The 14539-nt window shown below is 41.3% G+C and overlaps 1 protein-coding gene across 2 annotated transcripts in view; it reads right to left on the reverse strand.

Moving 5' to 3' along the window:
- The window catches only part of LOC137882456 (carbonic anhydrase-related protein 10-like), a 111007-nt gene that overhangs the window by 70522 nt on the left and 25946 nt on the right, over nucleotides 1–14539 (reverse strand). For both annotated transcript variants that reach the window (XR_011103955.1, XM_068724764.1), the window contains exon 3: nucleotides 2474–2616. Coding sequence is in view for 1 of the 2 variants with exons in the window: in XM_068724764.1 (XP_068580865.1) it covers nucleotides 2474–2616 (143 nt within the window). In the remaining variant the exon portion in view is untranslated. The remainder of the gene's footprint in view (nucleotides 1–2473; nucleotides 2617–14539) is intronic.

Consider the following 14539-nt stretch of genomic DNA (forward strand, 5'->3'; position numbering starts at 1 on the left):
TTTTGGGGCAAAGAGAGCTCAAAAATCACTGAACTTTGCGCATGTAGTGACCCGCCATACTTTAACGTGGAAAAATTATTTGAAGTTTAACATGTTAACAAAACTCTGGTCTTTATTGGGCCAAATAGGCATTTTGATAGCTAGCACAGTTTTCATGTTTAGGTTTCAGGAACATTTTGGGACTGTTTTAGATTTTATAATGGGTGTGTATTGCATGGGATGTTCAGACCTAGAGTGATGATATCACCGTCAGAGTGGAGAGGAGCTTGAAAAATGTTCTGTTATTTTTCCAAACAACTTACCCTCATTCCTTTAATTTTCAGTCTTTATAAACCATTATAGGTCAAAATGTAGAAAATGTTGTGCTGGTCATAGACATTCTCAGTCTCAGTGGAATCCAACAGACTTACACACGTTTACTTTCAACGACCACAGCAAGTTGGCACCGGGATGCCAGCGCCCACCGCCACCTATTCCCAGCAACCACAGCAAGTTGCCTTGGCCAAGGCACCTGGCAGCGACGCCAGTGCCCCCCACCATTTACTTCCAGCGACGGACCCACACAATCGGTCCGTACAACAATGCCCGTTTTTGGTGGTTTCCATGACAGAAGATGTTTTGCCCTTGGACCTCGCAGGCAAATGCCAACTCGTTTTCCCTTCACTCCATGAAATCTACCCAATAGTAGCCGCAGGCATTCCGTGGGGCCACGAATGGCCCAGCAAGTCCATCTCTTAACTCCTGACAACCTAGCAATTGTTTACCCAATCATCAAAGGACATCGCGACACCCATCCATCAAGGGTCCTACTACTACTCCTACTTACCAGTGCGTTCTCGATGCAGCTCACGTCATGTCATGATGCCACTGCAACGCGATTGCCTTCTCGTTTCTTATTCCAGACATTCAGAAGATCCGTCCTCTCATATCGTCATATTCAACGCCGTCGTTAAATTCATAAATCCTACCTAGATTTTGCCAATCATCAATCAGCAGAACTCAATCGTCGATAACCTATCTCCGTCAACTTTTTGTTCACGGGGTCAGCTTCGAAAGATTTTCCACTACTTCCTCGGCGCAACCAGTACATCATAACAGTCTCGTCGTTCAATTTCATTCAATGACCTGTTTTCGTTACCTCGGCCCGTTCCGTGATTACTTACCTATGTGAAATGGGCTTCTTTTCTAAACTCTTGTGCGGTAACCCGAGCAGGGCCTCCAGCAGTCCCTACTATCTAACCTATTCCATAACTGAAGCTACATTCTTGCCTGCTTTTTCGCCTGCCTCAGATGTTCAGAGTTCCCCGCCTCATACCATCACTTTGATTAATGATGTCCCCTTCCTTCCATTCGCCCACATCGTAATGACCTGTACTCGGGTCGATCTAGTTTCAAATAACATGGGGTTTTGGGGGTTTGCCGTGCCCGGGTGCTACGGCGGATTCCCTATCGTAGCTTCCCCACAACTCATTCGGCTAACCGGACGAGCTACACGACGCATCTCGATCACGTTTACCTTCAATAAATCTGTTAAACGCTTCTATTTGATGATGTGGTCCTTGCTAGTGGATGCTTCATAGTTTGTAGTTATTATAAAGTGTTACCGGTGTTTTAATGGTGATTCAGGGTGCTTTAGAGAGGATTTTCCCTGTAAAGATTAACTGTGATTGCTGTGTAAAGGGCTGAAATTGTAATGCCTCCTGAGCCTAGTGAGTCAAATGCAGCAGGGAATTTTAAAGCCTTCGGATATGGATGAAAAGCTCATAGTCTCTGTCAGGCAGAAGTTTCTCCACGTCTTGATTGAGAGAATATGTCCTGTTCTGTTCTCAACAGTAAAGCCCAGAGCTGTCAGAGAAGGACAGTCCTGCTTGTATCAGAATGTTAGATGAGTTCTGTCTCCACCCTTAAGCCTGAAATTCATCGGTCAGTGTCTTTGTAATATTTAGGATCGAGTCCCTGAGGATATATTCAAAAACCCATCCAAAGACAGATGTCAGGTAATCTAAATCAGTGTTTCAGTAACTTTTTAAAATGACAAACCATCACAACCCAGTTCACAATAGGCCTGATTTATAAATCACGAGAAGAGCCTACCTGTGTGTAAAGGAAGGTTCCTGACCCTTTGTACTGCCATTTATGCATCACCTCATATTATATTTATTGGTTAATCCAGCCATTTTGAAGAGATATGTACGTGCATATTATATACAACACATGTATTTTATGCATGTTATTGAAAACGAATGACACCAACAGGCTTCTTTTTTTCCACTCATCAGTAAAACAAACAGAATATGCGCTATAGTTTCATATTAGGTTCATTGTTATTACTGACTTAAATTACAGAACAATACAGTCAGTCTCCCTCATGTAGGTAAAAGTTGTACTGACCCTAATAAAATCTCCTGTGACCCAGCTGTGGATCCCGACCCAATTTTCGTGAATAACTGATCTAAATGGTGCTGGTCCTTACCTTCCGTCCTGCTGTGTTGAGCCTCAGAGGGGTCAGGTAGGGGTCAAAGATCATGTGACTGGTCTCAATGTCGATGGGTGACTGCCTCTTCCCTATGGCGCACAAGTTCCAGGCTGAGTGCACCAGACCCCAGAAAGATGGGACTGGTAGTGATTGGGATGAGGGTGAGCAGAAAGAGAGGGAGAACAAGAGAGAGTAGCAGTAATTAGTGTGTGTGTGTGTGTGTGTGTGTGTGTGTGTGTGTGTGTGTGTGCTCTAGTGCTTCACAAGTTCAAACCATAAAAACAGAGAGAAAGTGAGTCACCGTGCCTCATTATGACGGGACAGGAGAAATGGGGAGTTTAGGGAGATTTTAATTTGAATATGGCTTCATTAAAATATGACTAAAAAAAGAGCTTTCATTAAAGTCTCCAGGTTGTTATCTGTAAGTATAACTAAGGTAGAGAAATTGACATTATTAAAGTCTGTCTAAAAGTTCTCCCACTAGTTTTTATTGCTTATGATAAAGCAGTGGCTCCAAACCTTTTTGTCTTGTGTGAAATGTATCAATACAGTGTTGCGACAGTCGTGAAATAGTTATGAAATTACACATATGGGTTTTGTGTAGAGGGACACGAATGGTCCATTTTTTTTCTTGTCGCTCAGAACAAACTTTACGTTGTTCACAATGTTGCATTATCAAGTATCGTTATGTAGAAAGAAACAATGCCAAGCTCCTGATCACATCTTTTAACTAAATATCGGCGCCTTCTAAAGATCACGTTTATTTTTCACTTGCATGATTGGACAGCTGCATGAGGCACTCCATTTGTCTGTAGTCGGGTAACTTGCCACGGAAAAGTGTGCAAGCATTGACGACAAGCCCTGAATAAATGAACATTGTAAATGAAGTTTGTGACCGTGGCTAAGTGGAGAGCAGGACCGCATTTCAATCAGAGGGTCGGCAGTTCGATCTCCTGCTCCACTAGCCTCATGTCAATGTGTCCTTGAGCAAGACACTTAACCCCAAAATGTCTCCTGTGTGCTGTGTCTAGGGTGTGTAGATAGATACTGAATTGTAAGTCTCTTTGGATAAAAGCATCTGCTAAATGACTGTAATGTAATGTAATAATTGAAACTGCTTCATTGACTGCTATTCACCCAATCTTCCAACAAAAGATTCACCTTTCTGATTGGGTATGTGGCTGCTCCTTATCTTTGGCATTATATTCTTTTATTGTGGCAACTATAGCCTCCGATTGTGTGACAGTGGAAATGCATCTGCTTCCTCTGCGTTGCCACCTCAGAGCACTGTTTCCCGTTATTACTCCCTCAACCCCTGTTAATAACCCCTTCAGCTGCTGGTCTACCCATTCAGTCTATTGTGACAGATAGGTTGCTGATAGACTATGCTACATTTTTGACAAAAATACACTCATCAACATCGGAAAAGAAATTACGAGGATTAGAATCAGTGCAGCGGATCTTGATACGATAACCTCCCACAAAATCTTCTGACCACTCAGCCTGATGGTATTTGGGTCAGCCAAAGTGGTGTGACCACCACAGAAAGAGAGGGAAGAGCGCCGGGAGCAGCTTGGACCCAACGTTATCCCACTACCCAGCAGGCTCCTAGCTAATGTCCAGTTGCTGGAAAATAAGATGGATGTAGTAAGACTAACCAGACTGTGTTTACATCCATGATGCTCTATGCTCAAAGGTAGTCAAAGTCAATCACACAAACCTCAGATCTGTTTTACTTAGATTCCACCAGCATGCCCACATCTCCACCAGAGGAAAGAACAGACAGGAACATGTTCACACAAATATTCCTGGCAGCTACAAAGCACTCCCCTGCCCAACATTGGACAATGAAACCCTATTTCCCTGCTTTTGAGTCCTACATACGCCCAGCTAATTAAACTGGGCAAACCATCAAACAACAGTTAAAGTATGGACTGATGAAGCTACAGCTGCTCTGCAGGACTGTTTGGAACCAAGGAGACCGACATCAATCTGGAGGAATATACATCAACAGTGACATCATTTATCAGCCAATGTCTTGATGATGTGACGATTACAACGGAAATAAAATCATTCCCCAACTAGAAAGCCTTGATGAATGAAGAGGTAATGGCACTATCCAGAGACAACACATCTACAATATCTATACAACCCTAACCCTGATTACTGGGTTCTTCTGTCCTGCAGGAGTGGACCTGGACCGGGATTGGATGAGAATGCCGGGCTGATAGCTGACCTAAAGCCAGCCACATGTGGGCTGCATGACTTGACACTTAACGTCAAAGCCCCTTTAGGCAAATGTGTGATTTGTGATATTGGGCTATATAAATACATTTGACTTGACCTGACCTTACATACACAGGGGTGTACATTGGGGTCATGGCTTTTGTCCCCAATTGCACAACCAGTCTCCAGTTAACTGGTCTCTAGCCTGAAATGTATCCCTGAATAGCCTAAGTCACAAACACACACACAAACACACAGATGAGAGGGCTTATCTCCATCTAAAGCGTCATAATGCTTGTCAGAGACGGACTTAATGACAACTCACAGTGTAAAGCAGCTGTCATTATGATTCAAAAATAAACATGAGCGGTAGTCAGTGTGCTCAGCCAAGGCTCAGCTAAGAGGGAAAAAAGTAAAAAAGTTTGATGGATGTGAACTTCAAACTTATTTAATAGGATTTCTTTTCAACACATGAGAGGCTCTTTTTTTAGCTGCATGCTGTTTTCCAATTCACACCTGCACAAGGCCCACGACACCACTCTGTCCTCACATCCTCTCACTTTCTCTCCATCTCCATGTCTCTTATTCTTGAGTGAAGTGACAGATGTGGCGGCCCTGACCTGCAGAGTGCAATCCTGACCCCTGCTCGGCAAACAGCTGCATGTCAACACACTGTTATATCACCCGGCTCTGTGTGTTTTTCTTAGTTAAACTGTCAAAATACTAACACAAATGCACAAAGCCAAAAACAAGGCTACTCTTCTTTAGCTTGTGAAATTAAGACATTTTGGAGATACATGGTTTTCACAGAACAGCGAGGGATAGATAAACCAGACAGATCATCTGTAGCTTTCATTAAAGTTAATAACACATTTTTAGTCTACTATTTCCCGACCCAGTATTTCACCTTCAGGACTAACTATTTCTCCAATCCAATTTTCTTTTTGGCAAAACACTTATCTTCATCTGCCGCCCTGCATTTAGAGCCTGTTCACTGCTGAAACTAGTGAAAAAGCTGCTTCAATAGGTAACAACATGAAATGTGAGCTGTGTCAGATCTGTAATTGAGAGTGAGCGTGCACTTTAAACATAGTGAATGGACAAACCATTAGCAGACTACTAGCCATGCATTAGCCCAGCTCAAAGCTTAAGAGACTATTACCCATTCTGACCCATATTGCTTGGTATTTTACACACACACACACACACACACACACACACACACACACACACACACACACACACTCTCTCACACGTACACTTAGTTGTGCAAAGGGACACATGTATGTACTGTACATATACATATCCTGCAATGTATGGAAATGTCGTTTATTTAAATGGAGAGCATAGTCTATGTATTATGTATGCATGTATTATTACACATTACTGACACAGCTTTATAATGCTGCTGTGTGCAGTATAGACTTCATATCACACTTACTTCTGATGGGATTTTGACAGTGGTGGCCGTCAGGGCCAGCTAAGCCTTCTCTGCTGGCCTAAACAGAATCACAAAGGTGCAGCTATCTTATAATTTAACAATTTTTCATAAATACACTACAAGTATTATAATTTGTTTCCCATTATCTTATTTTCTCATTGCACAGCTCCTGTCTTCCTCTGTTGCTCTGCTTCCAGTGCAGCTTGTTTTAAGTAGAGCTCTTATCCAATCAGATTCAGCCTCTATGTCTCTATGTAAGGAGAGAGGCCCGAGGTCCTCTAGGTAGACCTTACAGATGAAAGTATATGAGGACGATAGTGTTGATTGTCATCGTCTTCAACCAATCAGATCTTTAGTTTCACATGTTGGCCGTATTCTCTGACCTGTCAGAGCTACCCAGGTAGTCTACAAGGCAAAAATACATCTCATCATCAAAATACCCCTCAAATAAATGTATTAAAATAAAATACAAAATACTGGTGCCAGAAAATGTAACAAAATACAATACATGTTAATTAAAATCACATTCACGAGACAATTTGTCTAATTTCAGATTTTATTTTAGAGGAAATGGTGCATAGTTACAAAATAATTTACTTCAGGTTGATAGCAGACCACCTCAAGGTGTCACTCAGAGACAACCAGGACATTCTGATGTAGCATTTCAAAATTAAAGCTCTTCGGAGCATTTATGCTTTTGTTCCTTTATAGTTTCTGTGTGGACTTCACAATAGTCGTGCAGAACAAAATAAGTATTAACTAACTAGTGTTGGGCAACGATTATAATTTTCTGTGATTAATGTCATTGTTATGCACAAAATTCAATAATGAATTCAAAAGTAGTGTATTGTGCACTTTTATTTTAAAGTACTGCTATATGAACAAAAGGTCAATAACATTTGGTTTGCAAACATTAAACAGATCAGGTTATTTTTAACAGCAGTATTCTTTACACAGTAGTTATAATACAGTTATAATGATTCTGATCATAGATATTCAGCTGGTGTTCACAACTTTATCTTCATGTGTAATAGATGATATTTAAATATACACCTTGACTACACTTTTTGGTCAGACACACATGCAATGCTGAGTACCGTGTACTCTATGTGGTACTAGTTATAAATGTACCTGCTGAGTACCGTGTACTCTATGTGGTACTAGTTATAAATGTACCTGCTGAGTACCGTGTACTCTATGTGGTCCTAGTTATAACTGTACCTGCTGAGTACCGTGTACTATGTGTGGTACTAGTTATAAATGTACCTGCTGAGTACCGTGTACTATGTGTGGTACTAGTTATAAATGTACGTTGTACATAGAGGGTGATAAGAAGCTGTACTTGGAGGGACTTAGGACCCAGGAGAATGTAGGTGAAGGAAACAGGAAGTGACGGAAGACAGGCCACACAAACAGCTGTTCACCGCTCACTGGCAGGTGTTAATTGAGGCATTGGGCTGAAGGTCTCTAGTTAACAGGGTCCCTGGTTAAACCGGAACACCGGTTCTTGTGTTAAAAATGTCCGCTTAAAAATTAAAAAAAACTGCGTTAACGCGCGATAAAATAATTGTCGCGATTAATTAATGAATGCGTTAACGCGATGATAACGCGTTAACTTGCCCAGTCCTAGTATTAGCATGCAGAGGAAAGTCCCCCGTTTTGTGTCCATCGACCTCAAAGCAGCAAACCTTGACTTCAACCATCCACTTCGTAGGGTTGATAGGGCCACTGGACTCTGCGCTCGCTAAGCGCTCCAATACTCGCTTGCTTCCTCCGCATGCCGGCGGTAGTAGAATTATAAAATGCAGCCTTTAAGTGCATAACAGCTGCTTAATAGACGACACGGTCAGCAACGCCTGTAATCAGTCGTCCATGTTAAGTTAACCTGGTAGTCGATCGGTAATCAAGGCTGCTGCTGTTTGTTTTCTTCCAGTGAAAGGGTCATGTGATCCACACTAACAGGTAACCCTGCAGAGTAGTGTGGACGCTCAATGTAAACGTAGTTAAAGATATGCGTTTTAAAATGGAAACGTACTGGTGTGGATGTATAGTCTATAGTGAGAGCCGTTGGAAGGCAATAGACATGCTGCCAACCTCTAAGCACCTTTGATCGATTCAGACTCTTCATACGTTTACATTCTCTACAGGAAGCTTCTTCTCTCAAAAAACAGTGAGAAGGAAAAGAGCGTGATGTGATCGTTGGCCTTGTTCCAGGAACATCCTGCCCTTCCCTTCCTTTTCCCCACACAATGTTCTAAGTTTGTGTATATTCCTCGGCCAGGAGGACGACTGTGAGAGAGTGTGTGTGTGTGTGAGTGTGTGTGTGTGTGTGTTTGAGAGTGTGAAATGCAGGTGCAGTACGTTGCATCTGTGACTCTGAGGGGTGCATGTTCAGCATGAACATGACCCAGAAAGTTGCTCTGTTAGGATTTATGACACACACACACACACACACACACACACACACACACACACACACACATACCAACCCTGTCTCTGAAAAATGACTAACTCTCAATTTTTCACGTTTCACTCGAGGTTTTGAGTGAAACGTACTTTCTCACGGATCATGGTTGCAGTTTTAAACACATTTGAAACTAAACAAAATAAAAATAGAACAAAACTGCTTGTTAATAAGTATGTTGGTCATGTTAACGTTCAACATCCACAGAGATTTTCTTCTCTGCGTGTTCTTTACATAGCCGGACGGTCCACACTTGCTCTTTAGTACTTGTCAGTGCATGTGAGCGCGCCCCATTGACCCGACACTCCCCACCGCTCTCATGCAGTGGTTCCAGCTGATAACACCATCCTAACCTACACAGCTGTTGCAGAGAAGTAGCGCCTGTCCTCCGGTTCCCCTTTAGGTAAATAATGTTAGCTCTTTCAGCAATGTCGTGGTAAATGAGGAATCGCCTTGTATTTGTAGCGTACTTTAACATTACATGTCATTCAGACATTTAAGCCAATTCATACACTGATGGCAAGGGCTGCCATGCAAACTGCCCCCTGCCATCAGGACTAACTAACCATTCATACCCATTCATACCCTGCAGGCACTGCACAGCCTACGGCAGCAATTTGGAGTTAAGTGTCTTGCCAAAGGACTAATCAACGTGGATATGGACAGGGATTGCACCCCCAATCCTCTGATTGAGGGACGACCCGCCAGTGTTGCCAACTTGGAGACTTTCTCGCTGAATCTAGTGACTTTTTTCTGGTGTTTTGGAGAGTCTGACGTGAAGCACGTCTCGTTCTGCAGCTACTGTCCTGAACGATCAGCGGGTGCTGCTGTGAGCCCCCCCGCCTCCGACGTCCGTCCGACTGCAAATGAATCGCACAAAGTCGTCGCTGATCTTGTCCTGATCTTGTCCTGATCTTGTCCTGATCTTGTCCTGATCCCGTCCTGATCCCGTCCTGATCCCGTCCTGATCCCGTCCTGGCTTACAGAGCGGGATGTATATGTCTTTTGAAACAGTTATGACGGTGATTAACAATGGGCTCCATAAGAAGTGATGGCCTATTTCAATGGCAAAATAAAAAAGAATCAACTGAAGAAAGTTCATTTGTATTTGTAAACATATTTAGGGTGTTCTTTACTCACATTTAACGACTATGCAAATGAGGCAATGACGTCATCAAGCTACTTCTAGCGACTTCTAGGACAGCCAACAGCTGCTTTCCTTGCTGAGGAGTTGGCAACACTGCGACCCGCTCCACACTGAGCCTCAGTCATCCTGTTAGCACTGTTGGCTTTAAGCTGCTCAGCCGTCTGAGGCAATGCATGCTCTCAAAGAACCTTTGGGTTACATGCGTAACTCAAAATGCTTAATGTACCGTAAAATAAGACAACATTTGTGTTTTAGGACCCATCCATCCACTCACCTCTTCTTTTCACATGTTCACGCTGACTTTGTTGAGAAGGTTGTTTGTGATAAATCAAACACAATCTTAATCCAGGAAGAAATCAATTCCTCTGAAAACTGATTGACATGTAGTTTAGTGGTATCGGAATGCCATTTTTAGGACACACACACACACACACACACACACACACACACACACACACACACACACACACACAAAACAATAGCTTAGCTTCCATGGAATACAGTGTGTTACTTTACAAACAACACTTTCCATTGATGCAAAAAAAAAGCAGAACAAAGCATTTTAATCATGTTGTTTATATATTATATATATATTCACACAGTTAGTATATTCACTAACATGCTGAGTATATTATCATAGACTGTCTGCACTGATTTGTCATTTTGACATAGTGGCTCTATCCACCATGTATTCATTATCTAAGTCTTTATTCAACCCAAGGGAGCTGATGAGGACCAGGACATCTAATGCTCTGACCGGTGACCTGGTTGTATGTGAAGGTGTTTCTCTGTACTATATATATATATGTACTATATATATATATATATATATATATATATATATATATGTACTATATATTGTTTGTCTGGAGAAGAACTTGACACTCTAAACGTTACTTGAAGTGCAGACATGCGCAGTCTATTGTTCCCCAAAATGATTTGAGTTTATTCTGGAGGCCCAATAAATGCATTGAATGCATTTCGTTCATTATAAAACATTTGCAAAGCTGACTTTTAAAATAATTTGACCCTGATTGTTGAAATCGCTGTTTGCTTGCTCATCAATAAACACATTTAATTTGTAATATGTAATCATACAAGGTACAATTCCAGTGAAATGCAATCCTGTCAGTTCCTTCAATTTGTGTGCTAAAGAGAGTTTGAGTTTCAGATTAAATACATATACTGTGGTAAAGATGCCCGGGTTCCTCTTTCACCTTCAACAGCATCAAAACAACTACTGTGACACCAGGTAGTGTAGCTTGCAGTTACTGGTTACCACTAATACAGTTTCACATCCAAAGGGGCTTCCTTCAAGGGCAACAGTCAACCACCTGCTACAGTTAAGCCCCGAGCCAGGTGTCTTCTGCTGTGGTACTGAAGATGATCAGCATGCATAGACATCACCTTCAACCCATCACATTGAACATCCTGTCAGACATGGAAGAGCTTCTTAAAAAGTGATCTTGTTGGTGCTTTAAGGATACTCCTACCTGTGAAATGTCCGGATCGAGTCTTTATATTATTTATAATATAAATAAATATAAATTATTATAATTATAAGTAGGTTAATATTGCTGAGCAGTTTTCTACTTTTTCTGAAAAAGAATGAGAACTTAGTATCCTATGTTGTTGCTCTAAAATGTGTTTAGTAATGAGCCTTTGTTTAATAAATGTGATCTTCTTCCAGTTTACCTCAGAAATCCACCTGCACACAGCTGGGAGGATTTTGTTTCCAGACAGCAGTCTGTAAAATAGCATTGAAAAGTAGGGCAGCCTGCTACCTTTTGAACCCATGAGTGTGACTGTCAACGCTGCAGACAGACACCAGGGAAAGGGAGTTTGGCATGAAAGTGTCTATAAACATCTAGCTGGGATAAACCACTTACACAGTTTCAAGTCACAAACCATACTGGGGCTGTTTGGCATATCAGACGTGTTTAGTTTTGATTCTTAAGATGTGAGTGGATATATAAACCTACTGAATGCATTGATAGGGCTGTTGACTGACAGTACAGTTCTAAATAAATAAGTAAAAAAAGAGGTAATAAAGCAAGGTGTTTAATAAAATGAAAAATAACAGAGTAAAAGATATCAGATAAATATATAAGTACAGTTCAAAGTGAATCCTGATCAATTTAAATGATCAGGTACACTTTAAATGTACAAGTGTTAAGTACAGCAGTCCAGATATTAAATATTTTGATATAATATTCTGGTGTCAGGAGACCTGGAATAGGCAGATTGTTATGATAGCACCCGGCAGCGTTAAAATAACTACTTAAGTGCACAAGTTACATGAAAAATGAGTCAAGTTGATTTCTAGTTTCACTCTGGAGACGAACAGTGGACCCCGAGACCTTCCCCATCGTTGTCCTGCCACACCACTTGACCTGGCTCTACATGGATTATGTACAAATCGATTACGTGGGTTGTATAAGAATTACAGTGCATTACTTTTCATAGATCATCGTATGAACGTACAGCAAACAGACTGACTACAGCTTCAGAACATTGTCTTCTGTGTCTCTTGTCTTCATAGAGGACCACAATGAAAATAAGGAGAAGAATCATTTATTCTGCAATCCTTTGTTGTTCACCAATATCTTTTCTCAAAGACAGGAGTCCATTTTGTGTTTGAGGGTGGCTATTGTCAGCCATGGATTAATACAGATTGATGCTTTGTATTTACAGTAACATCTAAATCAGACGTATACTTAGATAATACATGGATGTTGCAATGGATGTTTTTTACGTAGTATATATATTTCTACTCAGTATATTGTACTCATGCATCAGTCACTTTGCTCTGGACTTTGTTGGACTTCAGCGTGTCTCTGTTGAGCAGAAGAAGAATTCTCCCTCTCTGTTCATGAAGATAACTAACTGTGTTGTATGAGAATGTTCCAGCACCACGGCCTTTGGGCCGCTGGTTTTGGTTGCTGTCCGTTTGTTTTTGAATGTTGCTCCATCAGTCTGAGACCAGAAGTCTGAGACTGAGATGTCTGTACCGTTGGCCACCTTTGCTCAGTATAAAGAAAGCTTGTTCACTTTCTTCTTGGTTTTTCCTCACTGAGACTGAACGCATTCTGTGTGATGACTGAACCTTCTCTGTGCAGAGAATAAATACTTAAAGACAACCTGGATTTTGGTATTATGTATTTCAGTATAGGAATATTTTCCACCACAATGTCTCAACCTTCTAACAACATTACACCGGACAACACACACTGCTTGTGAAGATATGCAGTACTATGTGGTCAACAATAAGGTGGTTAACTACAAATAGGTATGATTATATTAGTTTTAGCCCTAATAGGAACAAAAGATGAAGCTTTTTTTCCCCACTTCTTTGATGCTTTGATCTTTACCACCACCAATCTTCTCCCTCCCTTCCTCATCTCAAAGCCCATTTCACATCTGACATGACTTACAGAGATAGATGCTTAAAAATAGCAGTGTAGGGAGGATCAAGCTGTTAAGGGGGCTGCGTGTCATGCAGTAATCTAATATTCTTAAGAAGACATAAAGGGGCTGGGAGTAGTGTGGGTGGTATGGGCGCTTGTAAGGGTTGTTGAGTGATAGCTAAACTGTACTATTCAAAGAGGATCTTTACATGAGACTGCTGTCAGTGGTGGACAGCAGTACGACAGGTGATCAAAGCTAATCCTACATTACAGCAACTCACAATTCATTCATGTAGGCACAGCTACGGGAGCAATTTTGGGGTTAAGTGTCTTGCGCAAGGACACATCCACATGCTACAAGCAAAGCTGGAGCTCTAACCCTGTGATAAGATAAGATAGACTATATTGTCCTGAAGGAACATACATACGGTGTCTGCTGTTAAAACAATACAAAATAACATATTGCATACATACATTACATGCACAGACTGCCACCCACCAGCCAACAAATACATGTCACACTGCACACAGCTTATTCTACATTGGCTCACCTTTTGGCTTAAACGTATTACCGGAGTCAAATTCCTTGTATGCGTAAGCACACATGGTCAATAAAGCTGATTCTGATTCTGATTCTGACATATCGCAGCCTAGTCTGAACATTTTCTGACAATGTTACCATGTAAAATATTATCCTGTAGGCTAAATAAATAGAGCAGATTCAGAAAACTTTGAAAACAATGTTCCGTTAATTATATTTAAGATAGCCAAGCCAATAACCTTGGGTACCCAGTTCTAGTCTCCAGACACCTGAACCAGCTGATGCTCAATCCCTGATCCAACAGTAAGGACTGCTGAGTTGCATCAGGTTCATTCAAAACATATTGCCATAAGAATGTAGTTAACTACTATTTTGTGTTATTGATTTATTTTCGTCTGCTAGGGGAGAAATGAACTGATGACAATGACAGTGGTGCATATGTTAGATGGACTACTGAGAAAACACGTGCATGCTATGGATTCACAGTATGTAGAAAATAAACATTACAAACTACAGTGCGACAGTCTTCTTGTACTTAACGATAGCTAGTTGACACTCAATAACTCAACAACTCTCAATAATTGTTGAAATCACGTTGCTCTTTATTGTTGAAGTAAATCAATAGCCCTTCATTAAGGACATGAACTCTCTCTCTCTCTCTCTCTCTCTCTCTCACACACACACACACACACACACACACACACACATGTCCCTCCTGTGGATAAAGGAGTGTTTTTCTTCTTCTTAAAGTAACACCAGTGTTCTTGTGACCAATGACAATTTGGTAGGACAAGAGTATATCAAACAACCAACTGACCAGAGGGCGTCAGTCCTAGA

The sequence above is a fragment of the Cebidichthys violaceus genome, unplaced genomic scaffold (genome assembly GCF_023349555.1).
Source record: "Cebidichthys violaceus isolate CVI_PGR_0920_01 unplaced genomic scaffold, fCebVio1.0.p SCAF_32, whole genome shotgun sequence".
Taxonomy (NCBI): Eukaryota; Metazoa; Chordata; class Actinopteri; order Perciformes; family Stichaeidae; genus Cebidichthys; species Cebidichthys violaceus.